This window comes from Ursus maritimus, unplaced genomic scaffold (assembly GCF_017311325.1).
Source record: "Ursus maritimus isolate PB19 unplaced genomic scaffold, ASM1731132v1 scaffold_32, whole genome shotgun sequence".
Lineage (NCBI taxonomy): Eukaryota > Metazoa > Chordata > Mammalia > Carnivora > Ursidae > Ursus > Ursus maritimus.
This window is the reverse complement of record NW_024425786.1, coordinates 25,257,487-25,274,220: the sequence shown is the minus strand read 5'-3', so window position 1 is coordinate 25,274,220 and position 16,734 is coordinate 25,257,487. Positions and strand designations below refer to the sequence as shown.

At 48.7% G+C, this 16,734-nt stretch overlaps 1 protein-coding gene across 1 annotated transcript in view; it reads left to right on the top strand.

Moving 5' to 3' along the window:
- Nucleotides 1-16,734, top strand: part of CSMD2 (CUB and Sushi multiple domains 2) — a 567,391-nt gene that overhangs the window by 362,962 nt on the left and 187,695 nt on the right. The window contains exons 14-16 of the mRNA XM_040619227.1: nucleotides 874-1,200; nucleotides 5,147-5,341; nucleotides 16,140-16,278. Coding sequence (XP_040475161.1) covers nucleotides 874-1,200; nucleotides 5,147-5,341; nucleotides 16,140-16,278 — 661 coding nt within the window. The remainder of the gene's footprint in view (nucleotides 1-873; nucleotides 1,201-5,146; nucleotides 5,342-16,139; nucleotides 16,279-16,734) is intronic.

Genomic DNA, 16,734 nt, shown 5'->3' with positions numbered 1-16,734 from the left:
ACATATGAGTTTTCATGAAGCCTCAACAATATTGGGCTGTGTATTTTTTCTTTCCTTTTTTTTTTTTTTTACTAGTGAAATGGACTGTGTTTTCATATTAACTCTTCTTTTCTTTCCGATGAATCCTGTGAGCATACTCCTTGCTCATCTTGGTGATGTTCTTATGCAATTATAAAAGCTCTAATTTAATATTGATATTCACCCTTTGGCATATTTGTTGCAATTTATTTCATTCTATTATTTTCCCTCTTAATTTTGGTTTCGTGTTTGCATATTTGTTTGTTTTTCCATTTATAGCACTTCCCTTGCCTCAGCCTTGTTCCAGGGTCTGTCAGTCACTGGCGTGATAAGAGTTTAAAATAAGGAATTCCAGAAGAGTGTGTCCTGAGGATAATGTAGGAGAGAGAACAGGAAATGGATGGGGCACAGGGACAAGGCACCATCACCCCTCCCCCATGGTTCTTCCAAAGCTTTGGTCTCTGAAAGACAGTGTTTACCCAGCACCTCCTTAGCGTAGTTATATAGCTTTGAGGCTGCCCAAATCCCCAGGGCATACCTATCATAATGTTTAAAGAGGAGAAATGGACTTGGCATGCCCTGACCCTGGTTACCACCCAGGGGATCAGCAGCAGCTAAGAGGACCAACTCCGCCATGTCTGTAGTTTGCCGGAGGGGCCCTTCCCAGCACCATGCCCAGCATGGAACCCAGCATGTCTCCCTCCTAGAGCTCAGAGGCCAGCCAGTCTGGCCCAACCCTGTGTTATGTTTCTTTCCATTGCTCTTCAGGCTAAGGAAATGCTCCCCATGCCAGCCCCCAGTAGCCCAGGCAGAATGCTGGGACGCACACTGACCTCCACGGCTCTTCTCTTGCAGTTTCCTGCTTCTTCAACTTCACCAGCCCCTCTGGGGTCGTCCTGTCGCCCAACTACCCAGAGGACTACGGCAACCACCTCCACTGTGTCTGGCTCATCCTGGCCCGGCCCGAGAGCCGCATCCACCTGGCTTTCAATGACATCGATGTGGAGCCTCAGTTTGACTTCCTGGTCATCAAGGATGGGGCCACGGCTGAGGCCCCGGTCCTGGGCACCTTCTCAGGAAACCAGCTCCCCTCCTCCATCACAAGCAGTGGCCACGTGGCCCGTCTCGAGTTCCAGACTGACCACTCCACAGGGAAGAGGGGCTTCAACATCACCTTTACCAGTGAGTCCCCACTCTGTCTCCGGCGGACCATCCCTCAGAGTGTTGGCCTCTGAGCATGGTGGAGGGTGCCCCCATGGAGGAGCATTGATGTGGGTGGGCCAGTTCCAAGGGCTTCAAGGGGCTGCAGTGCCCCGGCACGGGGCTCCAGCATGACCAGAAAAGTAGAAAGTGCTGGCTGCTGGTCAGGGTGCTCTTTTCTGTGGAGCTGCTCTCTTTTGAGGGTTTCTTTCCTATGGGGGTGATATGTAATATAAGAGGAACTTGGGGCCTCATTTCCCCAGAAGGCCCAGTGAGAACCAGGAAGGGCCCAAGGGAGAGCAAGCCTGTGCCATCCCCTCATTGTTGCCCATCCTTCTCAGTGTGCTCCCCCCTCCTCCCCAGTCCTTGAACACCTGCTTACTGTTGGCTTCAGGTATTCCCTGTGGGGCTCACACTTCACTTTGCCCAGTTCCCACCCCTGCAGTTGAATCGGAAGCAAAGGTCTGGAGCAGTGTTTCTGCTTGGATCTGAGACTTATTAGCCTTGTTACTGGGGCACTTCCTCATCACCCCTCTCAGGGCCACAGTCCAAAAGCTGTCACCTCCAGTTTCAACCCTGGGCCCTTTCTGTAGAAGCAGCCGGAAGCTAAGTGGTAATTCTTTTCATTTCTATGTCTCCTGGGGCTATCGTGAGGCAGGGGAGGAAGGCCAGAGCTTGGAGACCAGAAATAGCAAGCTGCCAAAGGTAGCAAGAAGTGCTTATCAGGTCATAATAAGCTGCAGACCCAGTGAGCTTAGCCAACGGCAAATAGTCAAATGGGGCTGAAGTTGGGCCTGCCTGAACCATTCACCAGATCCTCTTCCAGGCGCTGCTTGTGAAATGCAGGCCCCCAGTTCCTGCTTCACTCCATGCACGCAAACGCTCACATCGTCTGGTACTTTTTGATAGAAATGGTCTTCTCCCGGCCCCCACCCCACTCCCTTGGCATAGAGGTCTATCCCTGGAATCTAGTTGAGCTGGGGCCACTGGGGACCTCAGATTTCAAGGAACCACCCAAGCTAAAGCCCTCTCCCAGCATTCCCTTCAGCACCTTCTTCAGGGCATCGAGCTTGCTAGAAACCATTTGTCTTCTCAGGGCATGCCTCTTCCAGGGCGTACGTGTCCCCACCATCCACAGGCAGGAGGAAGCAGAACCCAGCTCCATCTTCCCTAATCTTCCCAGTCTAGCACTGCTGCTCTAGCTTCTAACAGATCTATCCCATTCTTGCTTTACCATGGATCGTGAGCTCTGGAAAGGTGGGGGATGTATGCTTATCTTATCCCTTCTGCCGGGCACGGAGTCTGGACCTGGTAAGGATCAGTAAGTGTGTATTGAACAGAAAGATCCATAAGTGACTAATGACCTTTTTTCCCCCTGGTGGGAGTAGGAAGATGAGAGGTAAGAGGTATACCAGGGAGCCCACCTTCTAGGATTGGTGAGGGCTGGAAACTCTGAGGGTTCGGTGTAGGTGCAGACATCAATGGGGAACCTGGCACAAAACAGGCTACTGAGTCTCCTAGCAAAACCAAAAACCACGGCTAGGAGGTGCGCATTTCCCAAAAAGCAGCAAGTGCTGAGTCCTTGGTGGGGAGGGAAGAGGGGAGGCAAAAGGTGGGGACCTGACCTAAGTGAGGATCTGGCTGTTACCAACCATTCCTCTCCAAGGCTTCACCACCACCATAAAAATGATACACGTTCAACACATACACACTCAACAAACAAGGCAGGTCAAAGAAGAAGTACTAATTACCACCCCAGAATCCTCCCAGCCGGCAAAGATTCTTGTCAGCCTTTGCCGAACACTATTGCAGACATCAGATATTTCTCTGTGCATTTATAGAGATAGTTGGGTGGATAAGTAGACATAATTGTTTTTAATTTGGGCTCTGTTGCTAAATCAGAATCCCTAAGGGGATGAGGCCCTGTAATCTACATTTTCACAGGCTTCGGAGGTGATTCTGGTGTAGCTGGTGCAGCAGTAGTCCCGGACAAGTGTCTGGGAGCTGGGACATAGAGCTCCTCAGTCACAGGCAGCTGGTGGTCATCTCGGCTGAGCTTGAATCTGCCCAGCGTGGGGAGCTCACCTCCCAGACAGCTTCTCCATAGCAAGAGAGCACCGGGGGCTTCCCCTCATGCTGACTTGAAGCCAGAGTCCCTGCAACAAGGATCAGTGATCCCACTTTCACCCCTAGTGCTCCTTAGAGTAAAGCTAATCCATCCTCCACATGGGGCATTTGAAACAATGGTGATGGCAGCTGCTGTCCCCAGAGCACCTGCCACGTGAGTACCTCTGTGGTCACCACAGCTGGCTGCTTGGTGGAAACGTCAGTAGCTAAGCTCTGTCTACCCCTTCCACATGCCAGGAAACTGAGGTTTGAAAAGGCGCACAGGTAGAACCATGCAGTATTTAAATCCTTCACTTAGAGCTTTTGCACCCTGACTTTGGAAGTGGCTTCATATCCTGTGTGTGTGTGTGTGTGTGTGTGTGTGTGTGTGTGTGTGTGTGTGACTGATCGGATTTTGAAGAGATACGTGTCTGGACTTCTGGGCCCCCAGCACCACTCTTCTTCCTAGGGCGTCTTTCTAAATGTCAAGGCACCCTCATAGTCATCGTTCCTCATGAAGGAAGGCGGGGAGCCTAAAGTCTGGGCTGACCTGGGCTTTGCATTTCAGCGGGAAGAGTGTTGGAGCATCCGCTGAGGCTCTGCCAGGGATCATCGCCATCATCTCCACAGCAGATGCTCCCACAGCTCGTCTTTGGTAGGAAGGATCCCCAGGTTTGCAGGCCTCTTGCCTCCAGCAAGATCCAGCAGCCTCTGGGGCCGTGCTGTTTCTGGTTGTGCAAGTGTTTCCATCACTAGTGAATTTCAGAAGCTTGCAAATTGAGTTCTTAATTTAAAGTGGCACGTGCCCGCACAGCCAGGGAGCCTGGTCTCCTGGAAAGCACGGTGCTCACAACAGCAGGGATCCAGATAGGGTGTGGCTCAGAGACTTGAGCTCCAGAGCTGTGGCACCCCTGATGGAGGCAGGCTGGGAACGTGCTCCGTGGAAACAGAGTGGGAATGGGAAGAAGGCAGCGGACTCATACTCAGGGAGTACTTACCATCTGTCAGGCGCCATCCCAAACATTCTCCACTTTCAAATTCATACCAACTTTCCTTTTATTTCTATCCCAAAATGACCCTGCCAGGGAAGTACAGTCTCCATTTTGTAGGTCAGGAAACAGAGGCTAAGCAAGATTACGTAAGTTGCCCAGAACCGTGTAACTAACAGAGGCAAAGCTCAGTTAAACCCGCAAGTGCTCTCTTTCCTCTGCCCCGTTCCTGCCGCATTATCAGTTGCCTGGCTGGAGCGAGGCAAACTGACAATACACAAGGAAATGAAGGAAATGGCTTCAGACAGGGTTGAGTCCAGGGCACCTACTTTATGATGCTTAGTGTCTATTAGTGTCACAGGACCTGGAGTCCAGCTCATCTGCAACATAAATGATCCCGTAACTCTCTGAAGTTAGGGAAGTGTGGAATGGATGTGACAGGAGGAGGTAGCTCTGCTCCCAGGCCGTGTTGAGCCTCAGTTTCCTCATTTGTAACCCAGGGTAATCATGTCTACCTCATGGAATCGTTCTATGATGTAAATGAGCTGACATGAGAAATACTTCGTCCACTGCCTGAGCTATCTATATTCATTAGGATGAAATTGGATTAGGTGCTCAGGAAGGCAGGAGATCGGGTTTAACAATCACCTGCTTTCTGCCCACTGTGGCTCGCTGGTTCTGGGGTATCTGGCTCTGTCTCCAGCATGGTGGGTTCTTGTGGAAGTGATGGGGGTCTAGGATTGCCTATCATAATGAAGCTTATTTTCTCTTGGTGGGGGGTCCATCTGCACGCCAGCTCTGCCTAATCCCGTCCTTGACCCCCATCCACACAGCCTTCCGACACAACGAGTGCCCAGATCCCGGCGTTCCAGTGAATGGCAAACGGTTCGGTGACAGCCTCCAGCTGGGAAGCTCCATCTCCTTCCTCTGTGATGAAGGCTTCCTCGGGACTCAGGGCTCGGAGACCATCACCTGCATCCTGAAGGAGGGCAGCGTGGTCTGGAACAGCGCCGTGCTGCGGTGTGAAGGTACGTGCCTGCCAGGGCTGGGAGCCGGGGCTGTCGGCCAGAGAGGATGCAGAGGGGGCCGAGCGGCATAAGTCTGCATCGTCCTTCCTCTTCTCCCAGGACCCAGGCCACCCTCTCACCCTCACACTGGGATGGTAGGAGCTCTATAGGATGCCCTCACATAGAAATTCGAATTGTAACCAGACATTAAACTGGAGAAACGCTGGTTTTAGACAGTCAGGCATCAAAAACACCTCTTCTTTCAACTGAGAGCTCTCTCAGTATCACAGCCGTTAGGAGCCCTGCTTCCAGCTCCTGCCCAGGGGAGCTCCATGAGCCCAGAGCATTGGCAGTGCCATGGAGTTTGAAGTCTTTCAGGCTCCCTGGCACTCTCTTCTCCATGTGCTCATTTTCCCTGGTTCCCTGGGACATCCCCCCACCTTGGCTCTTCTGCTCCTGTTAAAGGCTGTGCCTCCCTCTCCTTGCGGTCCATCTTCAGGAGACTGAAGGCAGACCAGAAGAAGAAACACAGCTTGAAGCAAGCACGGGGTTATTATGGCATCTCCTTGGTCCTGCCTGCCCACACAGAGTAGGTCGTGACTAGCTTTAGAGACCGGCCATCTGTTCCCCCAAACTGCAGGCATTTATAACACAGGTGAAGCTTCCTGAGGGCAGGAATCATGTCACATCTGTATGCCAAGCACGGAGCCTGCCACAGAACAGGCCCTCAGTATAATTCGTGAGTAATGGACAAAAGTGAGCACCCCAGCAGACCCTTGGAGGCAGTGACGGTGGACACGGGGGCAGGGGCTGCTGTTCTCTACTTTGGGGAGCCAGAAAGCTGCTTCCTCTCATTTCACATGATGGACAGAGGTGAAGACCTAATGACCTCTCTCTATACTCAATCCCCAAACCCAAATCTGAGCACCCTGGCCAGCAGGTGGGAAGGGCAGGAGAATAAAAGGGGAGCATTCAAGCAAGCACTGCCCCAGAGCTGACAGGTGGGGGAGGGGAGAGGAGAGACTGCTGACCGCTCAGTGCATGTGGCAGTGGGTCTGGGGTTAAGGTGGGCTTTCAGGTCCATGGGGCATAGGCTGGAATCCTGGCAAGTTACCTTTTCCCTCTGAGCCTCTGTTTTTTCCAGCTGAGAATAGAAGGGGGGGATAAGAACGAGGTACATTATAAAGGGCAGTTCCTGGCATAAAGGAAGTTCTCAAGACGGTTTGCTGTGCTGCAGCTGGGTTGTAAGCTCCATGAGGTTAGGAGATCTTCGTTGGCCTCGTGTCCACACGACCGGCAAATTGTTAGACACTTAGATGCTCAGCCGATACTGGTTGATGAATTACTGAATGGATGAATGAAGGAAAGACCTTTTAACTAGGTTAGTCTCTCCCTAATGGCCTCCGGAGCCAGACTCCCACCAGACTGCCCTTCGCCTCCAGCCTGAAATTTCCTATCTGAGTCACCCTGGGCAAATGACCTGGCCCTTTGTGCCTCACTTGCCCCATCTATAAAGTGTGATTAATAACAGCAGCCTCCTCACGGCGTCATTGTGGGCATGCACTGCCCCTGGAGCCGTGTCGGCAGAGAGACGGCCATCAATAAGTGTTGGCCATGAGCGTTATTTTAACCCGATTTTAACCATTTCTTCATGGGACCAGTCAGATGAGTCTCACTCCACTTCGGGGGATCAAGTGATGCTCTTCCATCCTTCCAGGCTCCTGCCCCAATTGTGCCATGAATGGACTATTTTCTGCCCTCCACGTTCCCACAATGAGGTCCACACAACCTCACAGCCATTTTCCCCAGTGCGGTGAGCTTTTTTGGAAATGACATTCTCAGCCATGGAACTAGTAGGTGAAATCACTCCATCGCTGGCAACAGTGGGGTGATCCTGCGTGTGTGATGGAGTGGTTTGACGGTGAAGCACATGACCCTGCAAAGCCACCACGCAGAGCCCAGGGTCTGGAGGACTGTCCACTTTTTCCTTCAGGCTGCCCCTCATTCTCCCTCATTCTCTCTCCTGACTTCTTTGGTTGTCCTTGTCTTGGACCATCTCATCCAAGACATCTTCCTAGCTGTCTCTCGCTCACCGGATCTCTCCCTTCTCCTAATTCCTTTTGTTCTTTGGGGAGCACCACTGAACCGTGCTGTTGGACGCTTGGTCCCACCACCATTTCATTTTCCTTTATCAGTTCCCTGACCTTTGGTCCTGTCTGCCCACCAAGATTGTCCTGGGGGGCAGAAGCCCAGGCTCCCAGTGCCCCCGAGCCTGTGGGGGCTCAGTCCCAGTGGAGCTGAGCCCCCTGAGGAGGCACCAGGGCTCAGTAACTACAGACCCCACTTCTTGGCATGGCCGCCCTCCTGAATCGGGTGCTCCTAGACCCTAGTTCCACCAGTGCACTGAGATACTCGAGACCACGTATGAGTGCATGAGAGAATTAGACTCACTGTTTCATGGGCAAAGTCCTAATTTTGTAATTAAAACTATCCCATCCATTCCCTCGGGAGGATGGGGAACGCTGAGGTTGAAGGACAGCAGGCAATCAGGCATAGGGAGAAGCCCATCAGAGAGACCGTGAACTTGGCACAGGGGAGAGCCTGCTCACTTTCCTCAGAGGGGTGGGCATTTGCTGCCAAACTGGTTTTCAGGGACCTGGAGAGCAGCATATCAAAGGGGCAGAGTGGGGGATCCGGCCCCTCATGGCTTCTTTCCCCCGCATCCCAGCCACGGGAGAACACTGCTTTGTAATCAGCATCTTTTGTCTTTTCCATTTTTTCTAGTTTTGTTTTTGATTAAGTATCCCCACCTTGTGGACAATTAAATGCAAAAGCTAATGGTCTTTTAAAAAATCTTTTAATATATGCTAAGAGCCACTTAGCTTTTGAGAGGCTATAATGGGACAAGGGAGAAAATGGCATCTTCTCCTAAATTTAGAAAGAAGGATGATCATGTGGGTGCTCTAAGGCGCAGGTCGGCAAACTTTTTCTTAAAGGGCCAGCTCAGAGGTACCTTCAGCTTCGTGGGCCATATGGGTCTCTACTCAACTCTGGCACCGTTATGTGAACACGGCCATAGACAGCACTTAAGTGGATGGGCTGGGTTTGGCCCCCGGGCTGCAGTTTGTTGACCCCTTATCTAGGGAACAGAGGACATAGGGGATCCATATGTTTAAAGTCAGAAATATCTTTAAAAAGCCTTCCAGGCAGTGAAGGTATCTACACAGGCGTGCCTATTGTCCCTCTCCCCCATTCACCTCTTCCTTGTCTTTTTTCAGGAAGAACCAAGTAACCATACCGCACTGGGATAAGTAATTTACAGGTGTCCCTTCATTTCAGCCTCACACCAGGTAGGAAGTAGGTGTAGTTGTGGTCCCCACTGGGGCTCAGAGAGGTTAAGTCACTCACCCAGGGGCCTCCCAGCTTGTCAGTAGTGGAGCCAGAATTCAAACCCAGACTCTTGGCTACACCGTTTCTGTATTTTTCTGGAATTATTTCACTACAGAGAATATAATTTCAAACCTGTTTATGAAATACTTTGGAGTATCCACAAGTAGGATAAAAAGCAAGTTTCTACTTTTCCTATCCCAGTAGAAAATTAAAACAAAAGGAAACATACTGCCTATTGCAAGAAACAGAGAAGACAGGACACCACATGGAAGCATCAGAAATTGACAGCATAAAACAAAATGACAGCAGTAAGACAAACATATCAGTTATGACAGTAAAGGTAATTAAACCCCTACTAGAAGACAACGAATCTCAAACTGGGTTTAAAAAAATATATGCTTATATAAGAAATACACAGGGGGGAAAAAAGATAAATTATCTACTGTGAGTGTGTATTCTCATTTTTACAGTAATAGTTGGTGGTTGTAAAAAATTTAAGCAATACGTAAGTGAGATAAAGTTCAAAGTGAAAATTCTCATTTCCCCATCCCACTCCCTAGAGGAAAATGGTTTGACTGTTTGGTGTACACACATCCACATTGTTTTTCTCTGTATGTATACCAGATGTGTTACTTTTATAATCAGAAAATTAAAAAGTCCTATAAAAAAGACAGAAGGCCAGTTCTCCCCATTTCCCGCAAGAGGAATCCAAGTGATAGTTGTAGCTCATTTAGGCCTCCAAGGAAGAAGTAAGGGTAGTTACTGAGTTTCTAACATTATCTCATTGAATCTTCTGGCCACTCTCGTGAGAAAGGTGTTACTGTGCTCTAACCATGAAAAAGCTGCAGACCAGCGAGGTGGATTGACCTGCCTGAGATCCCGCAGCTGGTAACAGTTAAGCATTTACTCTGTGTTAAATACGAGGCCGAGTTCTTTGCTTACGTTGTCCTATTGAATCCTCATGACAACCCTAGGAGGCAAGTACTGTTATTGTCCTCATTTCACAGATGAGAAAACTGAAGCACAGAGTAGTTATGTAACTTGCCCAAGGTCACGCAGCTAAATGAATGGAGAGTCAGGATTCCAGTCCAAGTACTCTAATTCCAGGCCACCACTTTGAATCACCAAATGAGGTCTGTCTGACTCCAAAGTTCACTCTCCTTTCATGCTGCCACACAACGGTGGTGTAGCAGGTCACGGGAAGAGGCTTTCACTACTTCTGGTCATTCACACTGGAGGCCTCGTCCCTAAAACCCCTCTAAAGGTGGTAGTCAGGGCGGGTATTCCCACATCCACCCATAGTGGCTAGCAACACAGGCTCTGGAGCCCACCCGCCCGGGTTTAAATCCTGGCTCTGCCGCTTCCTAGCTGTGTGTTTCTGGACCAGTTAGCTAACCTCTCCGCTCCTGTTTCCGCCACTCTGAAATGAGGCTAATACCAGTCCCCACCTTCCAGGTTGCTGTGAAGGTGAACATACAGGAAAAGAAAAAGCGCACGTAAATTGGTGTCCGGCACCTGTGAGGCCCGTAGTCTTGTGTCCGTCACTGTTCCCAGTTGCTCCTGGCCTGGCACAATGTTACATCAGAGGTCAGGAGAGATGGGCCATCTGTCATGGGGGACAGCAGCCCCTCACCAGAAGCCCGGTGTGTTAGTCATCTCGTGCCATCATAACGAAATACCGCAGACTGGGCGACTTGAACAATAGAAATTTGCTTTCTCTCCATTCTGGAAGCTGGAAGTCCAAGGTCAAGGCACCAGCAGGTTTGGTTTCTCCTGAAGCCGCATTTTCCTTGGCTTGCAGATGGCCACCTCCTCGCTGTTTCCGCATGTGGCCTTTTCTCTGTGTGCACGCACATCCCTGGTGTCTCTTCTTAAAAGGACACCGGTCCTGCTGGATTAGGGCCACATCCTAATGATCTTATTTAACCTTCATTACTACCTCTTTAGGAACCCTAGTTCCAAACAGTTGTATTGGGGCTAAAGCTTCAACCTATGAATTTGGGGGGACACAATTCAGTCATAATACCTAGTCTTCTACGCTTCAACCAGTATATCATTCCTTTGACTAAGTATTTATTGAGCACCTGCTGTGTGCCAGGCACCGGGTAGGCACAGGGTCCCTCATTTCTCTTACTTCTGAGCTTGTCCCTATTCGAGGCAGGAAACCTCTTCCTCTTTTCTTTCGTTGTGTGTGTGAGTGTGAGCGTGAGTAGGTATGAGTGGGAGTGTGCGTGTTTCCTTTTTCTGCCCCACATTTTGAGTGGAAAATTTCAAACAGAATAATACACCTGGGTGCCCACCGCCCAGCTTCACCAGTTACAAACTCATGGCCTGTTCTGTTGCATTCATGCCCTACCTGTTGCCCCTGCCACTGCCCCACTCTAGGATTATTGGGAAGCAAATTTCAGGCAAAATAGTCCACCCACAGTATTTTAGTGTGTATTTCTAACAGATAAAAAGAACTCTTTATAACATAACAGCAATACTATCATCCTAAAAAAAAGTAATAATTACTTAATCAAATTTCCATGATTGTTTAACACTTTATTTTAAAGATATTTCTTAAAAATCAGAATCCTGCTCAGGGTCACGTGTTACAGGTAGCACATATGTATCAGCTCATTTAATCTGTGGGACTCTACGCCCACCCCTTGCAATTTTTTGTGGAAAAAGCCAGGTCATTTATTCTGAGGTGTCTCCTGCACTCTGAATTTTTGGCCGTCATGTCCCTGGGAGGCTGTTTAACATGATCCCCTCTCTCTTATATTTCCTTTAATTGGCAGTAAGTTCTAAAAACCTAATCAGATTTGGGTTCCATTTTTCGACCGGAATATTTTACAGGCAGGGCTCTGTGCCGCCATCAGAGACACATAATGTCTGGTTGTCTCTCATTTGAGGATGTTAGGAGCCATCGATGGGATTGCAAAATGCCCACATGCTATCATCTCATCTTCCTTTATAAGCTGGAATGCTTAAAGAAAACTCGCCCTCATCAACTATTGGGTTACCCTAAGGTATAGTTCAAGAAGGAAAGGCAGAGGAAAACTTAATTATTTTCCTTTATTTACCAGTTCTTATTCAATGAGTTGATTCCCTGACATCTTCTAAAGTTGAATGTTTTTAAATATCATTACAGTTCAGTGGATTTAAACATATTTTATGTATTTAAATCCATTGCAGTTATCACTAACCAACACTCCCAATTGTCCCATTGGCCAGTGGGAACCCTTTGAAAGTGGCCCAACCTCATTTTGAGCATTTTCCGGCCCTGACCTGGAATCAGCCGTTTCTCCAAGGAGCCCTCGTTCCCTTTTTGGTGGAAAATGATATTGAGAATCTGGGCACCGGGGGTAATTATTCCTGTTGAGTTGGCCCTTGTCTCTAAGGCTTTTCAATGAACAGAGCTAAAGAATCATTTTTTAAAGATAAAATGCATAATGGGTTCATTTCATTTCAGATGTAAGAACTTTCTTTTTTACTTCCTTGATGTCGTATCTCTACCTGCTTTCATGCCTGCTGAAAATTCCAGTTCCCTGCAACACCAACATAATTTCCCATTCCCTGCTGCATACTCAAGACTCAGAATGATACGGTCACTCCCAACATCAGTGTGATTACTGAAAATGGTTGAAGTTGTTTTACTTTGGATTCCTCTCGTTCCTAGATCCTACCAGGGATGGCTGTGTTTTAAAATCTCTTCTGCGAGCTTCTTCATGTGTGGTTAGACCACCAACTGATACAGTACTGTATTCATGTATTTCCCTCTGCTTTTGAGTGCTGAGAAACTGCCTATCAAATTTAAATCTTTCTTTTTAGTTGTCAAAAATATTTACATCATTCCAAACTTAAACCTCTAAAAGAGGATACATTCTGAGAAAGACTAGCTTTTATCCCTTGCCTCTCTACCCTGTTCCCTCCTTCTTTCCATGGATAGTCTTGAGTTTGGGTCTCACTCTTCCATCAGTTGTTAATATGAGTTAATATGTGTGTGTGTCTCCCACCCCTCTCCAGTAAATGGCATCATACGATTATTTTTTACCTCTCTGCCTTGCTGTTTATTCGCTTACTAACATATTCTGGGAACCACTCCATGACATTGTATAGAATATTCCCCACTCTTGTTGATAGCTGCATCGTCCATCTTGTTGATTACTCCAGTTCATTCAGGCAGCTCCCTATTGCTGAACGTTTGGGCTCATTCCATTCTTCTGCTACTATAAATCATGCTGCTTTGTATAGCCTTGTACATATATATGTCTTTTCATAGATTTGCAAGAATATCTTTGGGATCGAGTTCTAGAAGCAGAATTGCTGGATCAGAGAGTGAATGCATAGGAATTTTGCTGTACGTTACCCAATTTCCCGTCACAGGAATTGTGCCATTTTGCATGTCCCCCAGCGAGGTACTAGAACACCTGCTTTCCCTGAGCCTCATGTGTCCTTGAACTTGGATTTTGTCTATGTGATGGAGGAGAAATATTTTCTCATTGCAGTTTTAATATATATATATTTCATTAGAATGAGGTTGAGCATTTCTTCAAATGTTAAGGAGACATTGCATTTAGGACCCTTCCCTACTCCTCTCTGCCTGACAACTGTCATCCTTGCATGTGAAGATGAACCAGAGAGTGTGAAGGACTGAATACATAGGTCATTTGAGCAGCACATGAGCAGGAGAAGAGATGAACCAGCTTACGCAATAAAATAATACAGCAGAGAAAAACGAAGTGGTGACCAGAGGCAGGATTTGGGTTTCCCTGTCTGGAGATTTTAGCTAGGGTTCTGTTGTTATTTGTACACTGAACGGAGGGCAGCCTAGACAGAAAGTGACCGTGTCATCTACAGCTTTCTGGTAAGTAAGTGAGGAGATCACAGTTGACAACCCAAGAGGCTGGGTCTGTGCTGAATTAAAGCCAAGAGAGAGTTTCTGCTTCTGCGGAGCCTCAGTGCGTGCATGGGGACCCCGGCACCGAGCAGTAGCCCCCCACAAACACACGCCTCCAGGGTCTCACGTGTCCATCAGAGAGAGGAATGCATTAGCAGGTTCGGTGAGATGCAGGGATGGGTCTTGAAAACGGGGGTTACCCAGGAAGTGACAACACACACGTGCAATTTACTCTCTCAATGTTTGATATAGATGCTGTGTTATTACTTAATTTCTCCATGCCTCAGCTTGCTGAGAAGGGGTGATAATCCCCACCTATAAAATGAGGATAACAATAGTATCTGTCTTTTCGTGTTGCAGTTGTCACAAAGATAATCCTCGTTAGCAGTAAACTCTCAATCCCAGTGAGCTCATTGCTGCCCGTTGTGGCTGTTTTACCATTATGAGCCACAGGGGGATTTGGAGACAGAGGTCTTAAAGTGAAATCCCAGCTCTCTTAGCCTACTTAGCCTTAGCTTTCTCATCCGTAAAATGGGCATAACAACTGCATAAATGTTGTGTGCCTTTAAATGAGATAATACACATAAAGTAGCAAGGTAAATCATTGGGATGAGTCTCTACTACTACAACTAGTATTACTGTTCTTGTCTCAGGTTAATTAAACTTCCTAATGCAACAATCTATTAAGAATGCTTGACAATCGGAGTGTCTGGGTGGCTCAGTCAGTTGAGCCTCCAGCTCTTATTTCGGCTCAGCTCATATCTCAGGACCGTGAGGCTGAGCCCAGTGTCAGGCTCTGCACTCAGCAAGGAGTCTGCTTAAGACTCTCTGACTCCCCCTCTGCCTCCCCACTACTCTCTCTCTCCAAAACAAATAAATAAATCTTTTTAAAAAAGAACGTTGACAAGTATTTTCAGTCTTTCTAAGAAGTTCGTAGAATTGAGAGAGGAAAGGTGCAGTGTATTTGACTATGTTTTATGAAACTGATTACCTAGAGAAACATGCAAAAAACTACAGACAGAAGTGCCCGGCAGCTCTTTATTTCCTTCCTGGTCTTGCTCAGGGCATTTTCGGCTTCTGATGATAGCTCCATAGTAAGGGATTCCAAAGGACACAGGGGTTCTTTGAAAACCGGAAGGCTGCTTAGTTTAGGATCTCTGGGTTTATGGTGTCTTCCTCTGTCCGAGTCCAGGCTCTATCAGTAGCAAACACAGGCCTCGTTGCCGCACCTCCATAAACCTGTCTTAGCTGTAAAACAGGGAGAATAATAGCGCCACCCTGGCAGGATTTGTGTTCTGTGAAGAGTGAGCATGACTGTCCCTGTGAGCCCGTGAGTGGCAGTGGTGGTGACAGTGCCCGCAGCATGGGTGGTGGTGGTTACCGGCATCCTTCTCATCGGTCCTGGAGAGAGGTCGGGTGGGCGAGGTTAGACTGTATTAACAAACAAGCCTCGAATCTCAGTGGCTTAAAAACAGGAGTTGATAGTGCACACAGACTCCCTGGGCTGCCTGTTTAGCACTGGTCATCGGGGTCACTTAAAGGCCCAGCCCGAGGGGACTTCCATCGTGACACTTGCTCTCACAGTTGCTGAGGCAGAAAACTGCAGATCGGGCACCAGCTTCACAAGTGTCCCTGTGGGCCGGACGCGCGCCACTTCTGCTCTCGTGTGATTGGTCAAAGCGGTCACGTGGCCTAGCATAACTTGAAAGGGGTGGGCCACGAAATCCAACCACCTGCGGGAAGGAGGAGGACTGGACTCACTCTGATGAGTGCCACAAGGGCCAAGGGTCAGGCTGCAGGAAGAGGCGGTGGTGAGGGAAGGATGCGGGTGGGAATGGGAAGCTGGGGGATGGGCAAAGAGAGACGGAGGGACTGAGGGGGCATGCGGGGCAGGATCAGAGGCATGTCTGCACCACCCAGTATCTTGTGGAGTCACCTGCCTTGAACCACATTCATTCACCCTTCCATCCATTCATGTATTCATTCAAGCAATAATGACTGATTTCTGGCACAGAGGGATAACTGTGTGCCAAGCTCTAGGCTGAATGCTGGGGACTCCGAATTGCATAAGACCATTAACAAGGTCCCTGCCCCCAGGGAGCTTACAGTGGAGCAGGTTGGCCGGCGCTCCAAGCTGAGCTTCGGGGTCTGCCCACTGTGCAGTACCAGACCTGGCTCCAGGTGTGAGGAGTGATCCCCTGCTTTTGCCACATGGCTGATGGTTGCACGAGGAACAAAGGAAAAACCAGTGCGACCCAAATATTAGCTGTACTTCAGCCCTTCTAGAATGACAGAGGACTTTGTTTAAAGGATTATTTTTATTTCTCCCCTCTGGCCTTTAATAAAAGTCCAAATGATGTAACTGGGCATGTCTATAAAGGTCCCAATAGAACTCACGGTTTATATAGTTTATGTAATTTTCCATAAAAACAAAAACAATACTTGTTGGCAGATACATTTTCTAGAGAGAGTTTTTATTTGTTTGTTCTTTTGTTCCTCACCCCCTCCCCCAAGAAGGCTACTTCTCTTCTTTCTGTCCCCCAGCTCCCTGCGGTGGTCATCTGACTTCACCCAGTGGCACCATCCTATCTCCGGGCTGGCCTGGCTTCTACAAGGATGCCCTCAGCTGTGCCTGGGTGATTGAAGCCCAGCCAGGCTACCCCATCAAAATCACCTTCGACAGGTGACTACAACCACAGCCTTGGAGGGAGCAGAGGCAGGGGGAATTTCTTAGGGACGGTGTGGGAGGGAACCTGGGGTTGATGGGGGAGGACCAGCACGTTTGCTGAAATGTCAGCAAAGTCAGAGAACACTGGAGCAAATTGCCCTGGGTGGGGACAGGCCACACTGGCTTTGCCCTCGGCCTTGGTTTCACCTCAGTAGTGGGACTTGTGTTGTTTATGACTGGAGGAGTGAGCAGAAGGCTGGGGTATCACTTGGGATGTCTGAGCCCTTCTGTCCCCCCCACCCCCAGTGTCAGAGAGTGGGCAGATAGACACCATCAGATGTTGAAGCAGCATTGGCATCTGAGGAGCATAACTCTGAAATTTGCAGGATAGGAAGGCAGTCTTCCTGACCTCTGACCCAAATCCTGCTCATATGCCACATTTCCCGCTCCCACCCCAGGTGTGCCTCTTGG